This window comes from Bos taurus, chromosome 28 (genome assembly GCF_002263795.3).
Source record: "Bos taurus isolate L1 Dominette 01449 registration number 42190680 breed Hereford chromosome 28, ARS-UCD2.0, whole genome shotgun sequence".
In the NCBI taxonomy this organism is placed as follows: domain Eukaryota; kingdom Metazoa; phylum Chordata; class Mammalia; order Artiodactyla; family Bovidae; genus Bos; species Bos taurus.
Genome location: NC_037355.1, coordinates 35,731,035 through 35,745,304, shown reverse-complemented (window position 1 = coordinate 35,745,304; position 14,270 = coordinate 35,731,035). Strand labels below are relative to the sequence as shown.

At 42.6% G+C, this 14,270-nt stretch overlaps 1 protein-coding gene across 8 annotated transcripts in view; it reads left to right on the top strand.

The window, feature by feature from the left end:
• Positions 1-12: 12 nt before the first annotated feature.
• DYDC1 (DPY30 domain containing 1) overlaps positions 13-14,270 on the top strand; it is a 37,461-nt gene continuing 23,203 nt past the window's right edge. For 3 of the 8 annotated variants that reach the window (XR_009493218.1, XM_010820617.4, XM_005226450.3), the window contains exons 1-4: positions 13-138; positions 3,335-3,472; positions 3,561-3,730; positions 9,195-9,296. Coding sequence is in view for 7 of the 8 variants with exons in the window: in XM_010820617.4 (XP_010818919.1) it covers positions 3,584-3,730; positions 9,195-9,296 (249 nt within the window). In the remaining variant the exon portion in view is untranslated. Of the gene's footprint in view, positions 139-1,341; positions 1,507-2,765; positions 3,242-3,334; positions 3,473-3,560; positions 3,731-9,194; positions 9,297-14,270 lie in introns of those variants that run through there. The other 5 variants (XM_010820615.4, XM_024986763.2, XM_024986765.2 and 2 more) reach the window with 5 other exon arrangements.

Below are 14,270 nucleotides of genomic sequence, written 5' to 3'. Positions count from 1 at the left end.
GAACAGCTTCCGGTGCTGGGCTGGGTTCCAGCCGGCAGAGGCAGCTTTGGCCCTTGGACCTTACCAGTGGTGCGAGAGAGGAATAGCTCAGCGCAGGGCGGCACCTCTGTGGCTGAGTCCTTCTCCTCCTCCTCACTGGTGAGCAGCGCCGCGCCTTTTGGAGGGGCAGGGGAGGCGGGTCTGGGATAGAAAAGCTACCGAAGCTCTCGGAATCCAGGTCAGGTAAAATTCGGGGTACCCAGTTAAATTTGAATTTCAGAGAAATAAGAAATCACTGTTTAGTACAAGTATAGTAAAGTGTATAATACAAAATCGTTTCTTGTTTATCCGAAATTTTAAATTTAACTGGCCACCGTATTCCATCCCTTCCTCTCCCACTCGGCCGGCTTTATCCCAAACGTGAGCGAGGAACCTCTGTTTCTTCGGACAGCTTCGCCAGGCTTAAGGCAGCTGTTTCTGTGGAAATGGGCTTTCTTATGTTGAGCCAAGATGCCTGTTGGTGTGTCTGAAAAATATGCCTTACAACAGGCTGCGTATTTTTGCTGTTTCGTGGAGAGGAAGCAAGCCAAACGAAGTAACTTTGGGTTCTGTTGAGACGATGCAGCCGATTCTCCTTACCGAGACTATGGTCGTCTTCTCTTGTGTTAGCTTTCTGGAGTTGCAGCAGGAATTTGTTCCAGATTTCCTGCACTGCAGGCAGATTCTTCACTGCCTGAGCCACCAGGAAAAAGTCCTTTAAATTGCTAGTGTGTTTCAAATGGAATTGAGATGTCAGTGTAGTTATTTTTGTCTTTAGAGTATTATCCCATTGAAGAAGTGCAATTAGGATACTGTGTTCCATACTCAGTTATAATCATTCTTTTCTCTGTGTGGGTAAGATGCCAGTGCCAGCTAGGTAGGGCATTAAATTTGTGCCGGGTTTTGGTTTGTCTTTATGACAATGTGGATACACAAGCACACATTCTTTTCCCCATAGCAGTTGTTAATACCAAAGAGGGCATACTAGATGCAATTTCTGCATATTGCATCCCTACCTCGCCTCCCCCCCGCCCACCACGCCACGCCTTCACAGTATGTCCTCACTCCTGGTTTTGGAGACCTTCCTCATTCTCTTTTTATTTGCACAATAACTCATTGTGTGGCTGTACCTTAACGATGGATTCCCAATTTGGTTATTGTTAGTGATAGTGCAAAACAACTCTGTGTATGTATTGTAACAGAGCGTAGGGAGCTCAGCCCTTAGAATGCAGCAGTTGCTCTGGACACCCCTTAGCAGGCATTGGTTCGGCTCAGCCATTAGTCAGTACAGGCAGTGGGCCCGCCCATAACCAACCAACCAACCATCAGTGAGTGACCGTTAGTGGTCCTGCTTAACCATTGGTTGTTGCTGCAGTGGGCTTCACCCACAAGCAGCCAACTGTCAGCTACCGTTACTCTGGAGCACAGCCGAGGATCTGTTGGTGGAGTAGAGCTCTGTGGAGTGGTGGTCCTCAGGTGCAGAGTGCGGTAAGAGGCGGATCCAGGCTTTCTCCATGGAGCCCTCCAGTTTACCTGGCCTCGGGCCAATGGGCGGGCTGGAGGGCCCAGGGAACAGGCCGGGGGCTCTGTCCTGCAAAGTTTCAGTGCCCTTGCCAGGGCCACCCCTTGGCCTTAGCCCTGGGTTGAGGCAGCGGTGAACCTCTCCCCCATTCCTACTAGCAGTGGCTGCCTGTGGAACCTGTTCCTCCCCACACCCTGCAACTTTTGGGCAGAACATTTACAGGAACACCGTTACCTGACCATGATCTGATACCAAGAAGTTTGCAACAACTAACTCCACTCCTCTCTCATCTTTCCTAGAAAGGGGCTTGGCTGAGAGCTTTTGGGGACTTTGGGGTTTTTAAGGCATGAGCCACCCAGTTCCTTGCATGGCCCTGCAATAAACCTTTCTCTGTTCCAAACTCTGACGCTTTGGTATTGTTTTGGCCTCACTGTGTGACAGGCATATGGACTTGGATCTCAGTAATAATATCACTTCATATTTTTGTAAGATAGGATCCCAGATGTGAAATTGATGAGTCCAATGGTAAATACATATGTAATTTTCAAGATATTTACAAATCCTTCTCCATGGTGTTATGCCATTTTGTACTCCTATCAATGAGAGAGAGAGTAGGTTTGAGATCTATGAATGGAAATCAAGGGGTCATTGTTTCTACAATTTTGTGCAGAATGTTAGGTGCAGTTGTTTAGGGACAGGTCTAGACACGCATTCTGTCCCCTGAAATTGCTCATGTCTGAATATAACAGATACTCAGTGTGTGTTTTTTGAATAATGAATACATTTCATCAGATTCTCAGAGGAATCTGAATTCCATATGGGTAATTCAAAGGTGATCACTGTTTTTAAAGCACCTGAGACAGAATGGTTACTGCATTCCTCCCACCCTCCCTCTTTCTTTTATTCTTCCTTCCTTTCTTGTCTAAGATTATTCTTGTCCAGATTCATTAGTAAATTGGGACATTACTGAGAGAGTGGAGAAACTCATTCACTTGCCCATGGAGGGCCAGCTGTGTCCACAGTGTGAGTGAGCCATACTTTTTGAGGAGCTAGAGAAACTTGTCCTTTTGTGGGAGGACAGACACATGCATACACAGAGAGTGCTCAGGTAGTGTGACAAATGCTGTGTGAGCTGCTTGGGGAAGGAGGACCGTCTTTGCATTGCCTGGGAGACAGTTATATGAGCCACAGCAGGGAGAAATGAGAGGGGATTGATGTCTTTCAGGTGAGGAAGTATTTTCCAAACTGAGGGGGATTGAGGGTGCCATCACATGCAAAAGTCATGGAGATGGGAACATGCAAGACATGAGCAGCAGGATGGCAAGATCTTCTGTGCAGTTAAAGCCCAGGAGCCAGAACTGATATCTGGAAGTGAGCCTGGAAAGAAAAGTGGAGCCAAAGCACAAGGAACTTCATATGCTATTCTTGGAAGGTTGGATTTTTTTTTTTTTTAATTCTTTGGCCTTGAGATATTTGGAGTTTTAAAAAATTTGAGGTGGACGATTGTGATATTTTCAAGAAATAACTCTCATGGCTTGCAACGAACATCTTAAGTCATGTAGGATAACAGTTCTGGAATCAAGAGTTGGCTATAATTCCCTCTCCATCATGCACAACCTGTGTGATCCTGGGCTGTTTGCTTACACTCTTTGTGCCTGGTCATCCTCATCTGCACAGTGGGGCTAAGGATACCACGTTCAGGTATGCTGTGAGGATTTAGTAAGACATGCATCTCTTGTCATATGGACATCTCACAATAATGAAAGTAACCCTTCTCTGACCCTTGGACTCCAGGGTCCTTCAGGATTTGGAAACTATTCTAGTTGTGGCAACTCTTGTGGAGCCATTTTGGAAACTGCTAGAAGCATCCTGGAGCCAGCTTGCTTGTGCCCTAATGTGCTGATGGCAGGTGCCCATGGCTGGTGACAGAAGGTAAGGCTTTGTTGGCCTCACTGGACTCTGCCTTGACTGTGCCTTCATTGAAAATTTCCTGCACTAATGCAAAACGTTTATCTTTTAGAAGTTTTTATTTAGCAATTAGAAATGGAGTCAGCGTATCTTCATAAATTTCTTGGAACATGTCTAACTGAAGGTCTTGCAGAACTGGCAAGGATGCGTCCAGTGGATCCAATAGAATATTTAGCACTGTGGATTTATAAGTATAAGAAAAATGTGACCATGGAGAAACAGGTAAATATGGGTATAGTTTTAAAAAGTTATTATTTATCAAAGAATAGTTGGTTTACAATATTAGTTTTAGGTGTACAGTAAAGTGACTCAGATCTATGTATGTATTATGTACATATATATTTTTTAGATTCTTTTTCCATATAGATTATTACTAAATAGTCAGTCTAGTTCTCTGCGCTGTACAGTAGGTCCTTCTTTACTAATACATAGTAGGGTGTATACATTACTTCCAGATTCCTAATTTATCCCTCCCCTCTCCCCGAACCTTTCCCTTTTGGTAACCGTAGCTTTGTTTTCTATGTCTTTGTGTCTGTTCCTGTTTTGTAAATAAGTCTGTGTGTATCATTTTTTAGATTTCGCATGTAAGTGGTATTGTATAACACTTGTCTTTGTGTGACTTACTTAGTATGATAATCTCTAGGTCCATCCATGTTGCTGCAAATGGCATTCTTTTTTTGTGGCTGAGTAGTATGCCTTTGTCTAAGAAGGTGATGGCACCCCACTCCAGTACTCTTGCCTGGAAAATCCCATGGACGGAGGAGCCTGGTAGGCTGCAGTCCATGGGGTCGTGAAGAGTCGGACACGACTGAGCGACTTCACTTTCACTTTTCACTTTCATGCATTGGAGAAGACAATGGCAACCCACTCCAGTGTTCTTGCCTGGAGAATCCCAGGGACGGGGGAGCCTGGTGGGCTGCCATCTATGGGGTCAATATGCCAGCACTCAATATGCCAGCAAATTTGGAAAACTCAGCAGTGGCCACAGGACTGGAAAAGGTCAGTTTTTATTCCAATCCCAAAGAAAGGTAATGCCAAAGAATGCTCAAACTACCGCACAATTGCACTCATCTCACACACTAGTGAAGTAATGCTCAAAATTCTCTAAGCCAGGCTTCAGCAATACGTGAACCATTAACTTCCAGATGTTCAAGCTGGTTTTAGAAAAGGCAGAGGAACCAGAGATCAAATTGCCAACATCTGCTGGATCATGGAAAAAGCAAGAGAGGTCCAGAAAAACATCTATTTATGCTTTATTGACTATGCCAAAGCCTTTGTGTGGATCACAATAAACTGTGGAAAATCCTGAAAGAGATGGGAATACCAGACCACCTGACCTGCCTCTTGAGAAATCTGTATGCAGATCAGGAAGCAACAGTTAGAACTGGACATGGAACAACAGACTGGTTCCAAATAGGAAAAGGAGTACGTCAAGGCTGTATATTGTCACCCTGCTTATTTAACTTCTATGCAGAGTACATCATGGGAAATGCTGGGCTGGAAGAAGCACAAGCTGGAATCAAGATTGCTGGGAGAAATATCACTAACCTCAGATATGCAGAGGACACCACCCTTATTGCAGAAAGTGAAGAGGAACTAAAAAGCCTCTTGATGAAGGTGAAAGAGGAGAGTGAAAAAGTTGGCTTAAAACTCAACATTCAGAAAACGAAGATCATGGCATCTGGTCCCATCACTTCATGGGAAATAGATGGGGAAACAGTGGAAACAGTGTCAGACTTTATTGTTTTGGGCTCCAAAATCACTGCAGATGGTGACTGCAGCCATGAAATTAAAAGACGCTTACTCCTTGGAAGGAAAGTTATGACCAACCTAGATAGCATATTCAAAAGCAGAGACATTACTTTGCCAACAAAGGTCCGTCCAGTCAAGGCCATGGTTTTTCCTGTGGTCGTGTATGGATGTGAGAGTTGGACTGTGAAGAAAGCTGAGCACCGAAGAATTGATGCTTTTGAACTGTGGTGTTGGAGAGTCCCTTGGACTGCAAGGAGATCCAACCAGTCCATCCTAAAGGAGATCAGTCCTGGGATTTCTTTGGAAGGAATGATGCTAAAGCTGAAACTCCAATACTTTGGCCACCTCATGCGAAGAGTTGACTCATTGGAAAAGACTCTGATCCTGGGAGGGATTGGGTACAGGAGGAGAAGGGGACTACAGAGGATGAGATGGCTGGATGGCATCACTGACTCGATGGACATGAGTCTCAGTGAACTCTGGGAGTCGGTGATGGACAGGGAGGCCTGGCATGCTGCGATTCATGGGGTCGCAGAGTCGGACACTACTGAGCAACTGAACTGAACTGAGTATGCCTTTGTCTGAGAAGGCGATGGCACCCCCTCTGGTACTCTTGCCTGGAAAAATCCCATGGATGGAGGAGCCTGGTAGGCTGCAGTCCATGGGGTCGCTAAGAGTCAGACACGACTGAGCGACTTCACTTTCACTTTTCACTTTCATGCATTGGAGAAGACAATGGCAACCCACTCCAGTGTTCTTGCCTGGAGAATCCCAGGGACGGGGGAGCCTGGTGGGCTGCCATCTATGGGGTCAATATGCCAGCACTCAATATGCCAGCAAATTTGGAAAACTCAGCAGTGGCCACAGGACTGGAAAAGGTCAGTTTTTATTCCAATCCCAAAGAAAGGTAATGCCAAAGAATGCTCAAACTACCGCACAATTGCACTCATCTCACACACTAGTGAAGTAATGCTCAAAATTCTCTAAGCCAGGCTTCAGCAATACGTGAACCATTAACTTCCAGATGTTCAAGCTGGTTTTAGAAAAGGCAGAGGAACCAGAGATCAAATTGCCAACATCTGCTGGATCATGGAAAAAGCAAGAGAGGTCCAGAAAAACATCTATTTATGCTTTATTGACTATGCCAAAGCCTTTGTGTGGATCACAATAAACTGTGGAAAATCCTGAAAGAGATGGGAATACCAGACCACCTGACCTGCCTCTTGAGAAATCTGTATGCAGATCAGGAAGCAACAGTTAGAACTGGACATGGAACAACAGACTGGTTCCAAATAGGAAAAGGAGTACGTCAAGGCTGTATATTGTCACCCTGCTTATTTAACTTCTATGCAGAGTACATCATGGGAAATGCTGGGCTGGAAGAAGCACAAGCTGGAATCAAGATTGCTGGGAGAAATATCACTAACCTCAGATATGCAGAGGACACCACCCTTATTGCAGAAAGTGAAGAGGAACTAAAAAGCCTCTTGATGAAGGTGAAAGAGGAGAGTGAAAAAGTTGGCTTAAAACTCAACATTCAGAAAACGAAGATCATGGCATCTGGTCCCATCACTTCATGGGAAATAGATGGGGAAACAGTGGAAACAGTGTCAGACTTTATTGTTTTGGGCTCCAAAATCAATGCAGATGGTGACTGCAGCCATGAAATTAAAAGACGCTTACTCCTTGGAAGGAAAGTTATGACCAACCTAGATAGCATATTCAAAAGCAGAGACATTACTTTGCCAACAAAGGTCCGTCCAGTCAAGGCCATGGTTTTTCCTGTGGTCGTGTATGGATGTGAGAGTTGGACTGTGAAGAAAGCTGAGCACCGAAGAATTGATGCTTTTGAACTGTGGTGTTGGAGAGTCCCTTGGACTGCAAGGAGATCCAACCAGTCCATCCTAAAGGAGATCAGTCCTGGGATTTCTTTGGAAGGAATGATGCTAAAGCTGAAACTCCAATACTTTGGCCACCTCATGCGAAGAGTTGACTCATTGGAAAAGACTCTGATCCTGGGAGGGATTGGGTACAGGAGGAGAAGGGGACGACAGAGGATGAGATGGCTGGATGGCATCACTGACTCGATGGACATGAGTCTCAGTGAACTCTGGGAGTCGGTGATGGACAGGGAGGCCTGGCATGCTGCGATTCATGGGGTCGCAGAGTCGGACACTACTGAGCAACTGAACTGAACTGAGTATGCCTTTGTCTGAGAAGGCGATGGCACCCCCTCTGGTACTCTTGCCTGGAAAAATCCCATGGATGGAGGAGCCTGGTAGGCTGCAGTCCATGGGGTCGCTAAGAGTCAGACACAACTGAGCGACTTCACTTTCACTTTTCAGTTTCATGCATTGGAGAAGGCAATGGCAACCCACTCCAGTGTTCTTGCCTGGAGAATCCCAGGGATTGGGGAGCCTGGTGGGCTGCTGTCTATGGGGTCGCACAGAGTCGGACACGACTGAAGCGACTTAGCAACAGCAGCAGCAGCAGCAGCATGCCTTTGTATATATGTACCACATTTTTTTTTATCCATTTAACTATCACTGGACTGTTAGGTTGCTTCCATGTCTTGACTATTGTAAATAGTGCTTAAGTGAACATTGGGATGCATGTGTCTTTTTGAATTAGAGTTTTCTCCAGATATATGTCCAGGAGTGAAATTGAAGGATCATGTAGGTTCTATTTTTCATGTTTTAAGGAACCTCCATACTTTTCTCCATGGTGATTGTACCAGTTTACATTCCCACCAACAGTGTAGGGAAGGGTTCCTTTTACTCCATATCACCTCCAACATTTATTATTTGTAAACTTTTTGATGCTGGCCATTCAAACTGGTGTGAGGTGATAGCTCATTGTAGTTTTGTTTTGCATTTCTCTAATAGTGATGTTTAGCATCTTTTCCTATATATTTTGGCCATCTCTATGTCTTCTTTGAAGATAAGTCTATTTAGAATTTCTGCCCATTTTTTGATTGAGTTGTTTGTTTGTTTTGATATTCAGCTATATGAGCTGCTTGTATATTTTGGAGATTAATTTCCTTGTTGGCAGCATCATCTGCAAATATTTTTTCCCATTCTGTAGGTTGTCTTTTAATTTTGTTTATGGTTTCCTTTGCTGTGCAAAAGCTTTTAAGTTTAATTAGGTCCCATTTGTTTATTTTTATTTCCATTACTCTAGGAGATGGGTCAAAAAAGATATCACTGCAATTTAGGTCAAAGAGTGTCCTGCCTATGTTTTGTTCTAGGAGTTTTATAGTATCCAGTCTTACATTTAGGGCTTTAATCCATTTGGGGTTTATTTTTGTGTAGGGTACTAGAGAATGTTCTGATTTCATCCTTTTACATATAATTGTCCGGTTTTCACAGCATCATTTATTGAAGAGACTGTTTTTTCTCCATTGTATATTCTTTCTTCTTTTGTCATAGATTAATTGACCAAAGATGTTTGGGTTTATTAATAGGCTTTTTATCCTGTTCCATTTTGGATCGTCTGTTATAAAATTATATGAGTGAAATAATTGGCCCACTGTCTTTGCTTTTTAAAAGAAGTTCAATATTATCATTTCTTTTTATTATAAAAATAGTATGTTTATTATACAAAACTGGGCAACATGAAAAAGTAGAAGAAAACAAAGACCTCTATTTAGATTTTTAGGTATTTTTAGGTAGTCTAATCTTTTTTCTACATACTGTCTGGAGTTGTTTTTGTTTTTTTTTTTTACACAATTGTGAACAACATTCAATGTGTAACTTTAATTTTATGCTCTTTGTTGAAATAATACATTTTCCCCAATTATATAGTTTCCTAGTGGATAGACTATAATTTGCTCTCCTTTCCCTATTGGTGGCAGTTAAGATGCTTTCAAAATTGTGTTTTACAAATTGTTTTATCTGTAATTAGTAATGTGATGCTTTTCTTTAAATCATGCGAGAGACAAGAGGAAATGGCCCAACTGGAGCATGAAAGAGAAGTAGCTTTGATGGAGCAGGAGATGATGGAGAGACTTAGAGCAGAGGAGCTTCTCTTCCAGCAGGTGAGACCAGAGAGTTCAGTGGTGCCAGGAGCCCCAGCGGTGGCACCCTTGGTGTGGTGCCCCCACACGAAGGTGCAGAAAACTCCTCACCTCTGGTTGCTTAGATTGCCTTTCTTATATCTTCAGTGTTATGTCTGTTACGTGGTTTCTTTTGTTTAATACTTATTTGTATTTATTTTACTTGGCTGCACCAGGTCTTGGTTGCTGGCATGGGGGATCTTCGTTGGAGACATGCAGACTCTTGGTTGTGACATGCGGGATCTAGTTCTTGTATGGGGAGCATGGAGTCTTAGTTACTGGACCACCAGGGAAGTCCCTGTATGTGGCTTCCTTACTGGGGAAGAAGCAGTGTGAAGTAGGGGGAAAACCCAGAGTCTGCTTTCACAGATGCCACGGGGACAGCATCTCAGTGAGACCTGAGTGGTCAGTCATGTCTGTGGTTGGTCAGGTGAGAACAGAATTGCCAAGTGCTCACTTAAGGCCACTGGTGATCTAGGTGGGAGCACCTGTGTGGGCTGGGGAAAGCAGGGGACATGGAGATGGTGTGTAGGTGTAGTGCTTTCAAGGAGATTTTCAGGGAAGGGGCTTTCTTTTGTTTGTTTGCTTTAAGGAACAGAGTGGAAGGGGAGTGGTTGATATAAAGAAATGAAGGGGATGGTTACTGGGGTCAGCTTTTCTTGGAGACCAGAGGAAACTGTCTCTGGAATGAAGATTAGGCAGGTGAAAGTGTCCTTTGATTCAAAGGAAGAGGAGAAAACGGCATTAAATACATGTGTGTAGGTTTTGTGGAGCAAAGATGAAAGCAGTTTCTGTGTGACTGTTTATTTTTTATAAAGCAGGGACCATAATCATCTACCCAGAATGACGTGCTAAGGTAGGAGATGATGGCAGAGTGGTGAAGGTTTGAAATGGTGACTTTGGAGAACTAGAGTTGACCAAGGAACTCAAGTTCCTTGGTCAACTTGGTAGCACTGAATTCCCTGAGTCCAACCAGTCATAATGGGGCCTTTTGGTTTGATTTTCTTATTATGTGATTTTCTCCACTTAGACCTAGGTATACTGGTAAAGATGTGGAGGAGACAGACAGACTGAAGTGAGTTTGGGTTAGTAGGATTGGGGAGCTAAGGATGTTGGTATGGGAGTGGTTGAAGAGGTGGGTTATAAACTATAAACCAGATAGAAGAAAGTCCTAGAGTGACTTCTGGACTAATTTAATTTATGGAGCACTTCTAAACCAAATTTGAGTCACCCTTATACACTGGACATGGAACAACAGACTGGTTCCAAATAGGAAAAGGAGTACATCAAGGCTGTATATTGTCACCCTGTTTATTTAACTTCTATGCAGAGTACATCATGAGAAACACTGGACTGGAAGAAACACAAGCTGGAATCAAGATTGCTCGGAGAAATGTCAATAACCTCAGATATGCAGATGACACCACCTTTATGGCAGAAAGTGAAGAGGAACTCAAAAGCCTCTTGATGAAAGTGAAAGTGGAGAGTGAAAAAGTTGGCTTAAAGCTCAACATTCAGAAAATGAAGATCATGGCATCCAGTCCCATCACTTCATGGGAAATAGATGGGGAAACAGTGGAAACAGTGTCAGACTTTATTTTTCTGGGCTCCAAAATCACTACAGATGGTGACTGCAGCCATGAAATTAAAAGACGCTTACTCCTTGGAAGGAAGGTTATGGCCAACCTAGATAGCATATTCAAAAGCAGAGACATTACTTTGCCAACAAAGGTTCGTCTAGTCAAGGCTATGGTTTTTCCTGTGGTCGTGTATGGATGTGAGAGTTGGACTGTGAAGAAGGCTGAGCACCGAAGAATTGATGCTTTTGAACTGTGGTGTTGGAGAAGACTCTTAAGAGTCCCTTGGACTGCAAAGAGATCCAACCAGTCCATTCTGAAGGAGATCAGCCCTGGGATTTCTTTGGAAGGAATGATGCTGAAGCTGAAACTCCAGTACTTTGGCCACCTCATGTGAAGAGTTGACTCATTGGAAAAGACTCTGATGCTGGGAGGGATTGGGGGCAAGAGGAGAAGGGGACGACAGAGGATGAGATGGCTGGATGGCATCACTGACTCGATGGACGTGAGTCTGAGTGAACTCTAGGAGTTGGTGATGGACAGGGAGGCCTGGCGTGCTGCGATTCATGGGGTCGCAGAGTCGGACACGACTGAGCGACTGATCTGATCTGATCTATACTTCTACTATATAGTACCTAACTCTAGAGACTCAACTCCAGTTTACATATTTTAAGAAGGGATTATTTGGGTGTGTGGATAAAAAGGAAAATGTAGACATGGAAAATAGCTTCTCTATCTCGTCTCCCATCCTCAATACTTGGTAAAACATCCTAGGCACCTTAGATGGATATGGCTGTAGAGGCCTTTAATGCTTCTGAGTCTTCATTTTTCAATCATTGGGCTTATTTTTGTGGGGAGGTTACAAAGTGTTGGATGTCAAATGCCCATCCAAATGGGCAAATGTCTGCTGCAGTCTCCCCAACTTTGAGTGGGCATCTGCCCTGCCTCTTCCAGCTCCTGGTGCTGCATCTGTCCCCTGTCTATCTGAATAAAGGGAACTTCTTAGCAGTTCTCCTTCCCTAAGACAATTAGATCACAGCTGTGGAGATACCCCACAAAGATACCCCAAGATAAAGACTTATTTTCTTTACATTACTTCAATAAAGTTTGACAATACTAGAAACTTTGCTCTGGCTGTATCAGTATGAAGCCACCCACTGTGCATCGAACCCTAAGCATTGTATTGGGTGGAAGATACGGTGATATCCTGCAGAAGGCACAGTGGCTGGTTAAAGAAGTGGATTGATGGGCAGAGAGATGAGAAGAGGAGAAGTGATGTGTGGAGAGATGGACCAGCAGAGAAGCACTTAAAACAGAGTGAGGCTAAGGTGAAGAAAAATCAGAGAGGCTCTCTGTGCCCTTTGAGTCAAATAAACTGGAGGTCAGGACTCTGGTCACCTGCCTTTTAGTTGCAAAAGCAAGTGTCCTCATAGTATAGCTGACTTGAAATTCTTTGAAATTTTAGACACTCTTCAGCAAGCTGAGGTCCTTGTGAACAGGGAAACATTTTTATTGGTGTTTTTTACTTAAGAGTTCATTTTAGAAGTGATAGCTTTTATATTTGTTTGAATGTTTTGCTAATGGTTTTTGGGCACATGTGAAGAAAGCAGTTGAGTTTCAAACATTTCCTGAAAATGTTAAGAAACTGGTTATGTTGATCAGTGTGGTTGGTATTTAACAACTGCATTTTGCATTATTATTGACTGATTAGAGTTATTTCACTTTCTGTACTGATGTCTGAAATGATTGAATGATAACATTCCTGCATTTCAGCTAGCTAGCCCATCACTTTTATTTTAGTGGGGATGACATAAGAATACGAAGAAATTGATTAACAGCCCTTTGTGAATAACTATTAATCACTGTTTATTATCTCTTTGTTTGTAAAAAATGTATTTTTAAAAATCCTTAATATAGTTTTAAAATTCTCTTAATGGAATGAGCTTCTATTATCCTGTTTATGGGGTGGCACTGGAATGATGGTAAGAAATTATTTTCTAATGAGGTTAACAAACTCTTCCTGTAAAGGTGGATATTTTCAGGCTAAGAGGCAAAACTGAGGATATTGTGTGGGGATTATGGTATGTTATGTAGCCATAGCAAGAGAGAAATGTCTACAAATGTTTTATCAATGAAATAAAAAAATTTTAAAAATACAATTTTTTTCTGTAACGTGGGCTTACTATTGAGAAGAATTACACTCCCCCTTTAAAGGTAAGAGTTCACCTAGTTGGACTTCAAAGATAATGTTCCCTCTCATCAAAATGGATGGAAATGTTTCTGTTGATGCTGATCTGTAATGAGATTTTATGTATTTCATCTATGAAAATATCTTTTCACTCATAGGTCCTACCAACTATTGATAATTAGTCCCTGTGCCTATAATATTCAGCGTATCGATCTCTTGGAAGGCACTTGTAGAAGTCTGCTCAATTTTCCTCTTTATATTTGTCTTTTAGCGTGTCTCTACCTGGTAAATTAATCCCTTCCAGTTGAAGGTTGGTGAAAGCTTCTCAGTTACAGTTTGAAATCCACTGAAAATGGATTTTGAAATGTGGGAATTTCTTTTGCACTTACATCAGGCCTAAACACACTCGGAAACTACAGTTTGAACTTGGAAAATGTATCTGGCACAAATTTGTATGGGAATGGAAATCTCATTTCTGACAGCACTGGGAGTGTATACAGCAGCTTGACGTGGTTCAGACAGTATTAGCTTTTGTTGAAATGATTTTACTGAAGTGTTAAGTTTTACATATAAGTGCTATTTTGCCTTATACTTTTAGACTGAATTGATTAAAAATTGTTTAGTCTACAGCAGAAGCTAATTTCCAAAGTTATTTAATGTTTGATAATTGTGGTTGAAAATGGCCTTCTCATTCAGACATACCTCAGTCTTGTCCCTGAGCTCAAAAATTCACAACAAAGCTATTAGGCATGAAACTATCGAGTGGTAGAGCATGTAAGGATATGTTCAACTTCTATTTCTTTTTTTAAAAAAAAATATATGGTCTTTGTAAACATTTTATTTATTTATTCGGCTGTGCTGGGTCTTAATTGTGGTGTGCAGGACCTTTAGCTGAGGCTTGTGAGTTCTATCAGTTGTGGCGTGTGACCTGGAGTTCCCTGACCAGGAATTGAATCCAGGCCCTGTATTGGGAGCATGGAGTCTTAGCCACTGAACCACCGGGGAAGTCCCCAGCTTCTATTTCTTATGAAAATTCATAGAACAGATGATGGTTAAATTCATAAGGGTAAATGAAGGTCACTGTTGACACTGTTACTGAACCAAACTCAAATCTGTTCATCCAATGCACAGTAAAGCAGAATCTGTTGACACTGGCTTGTGTTGAAGGCAGGTACAGAGTTTACTGCAGGG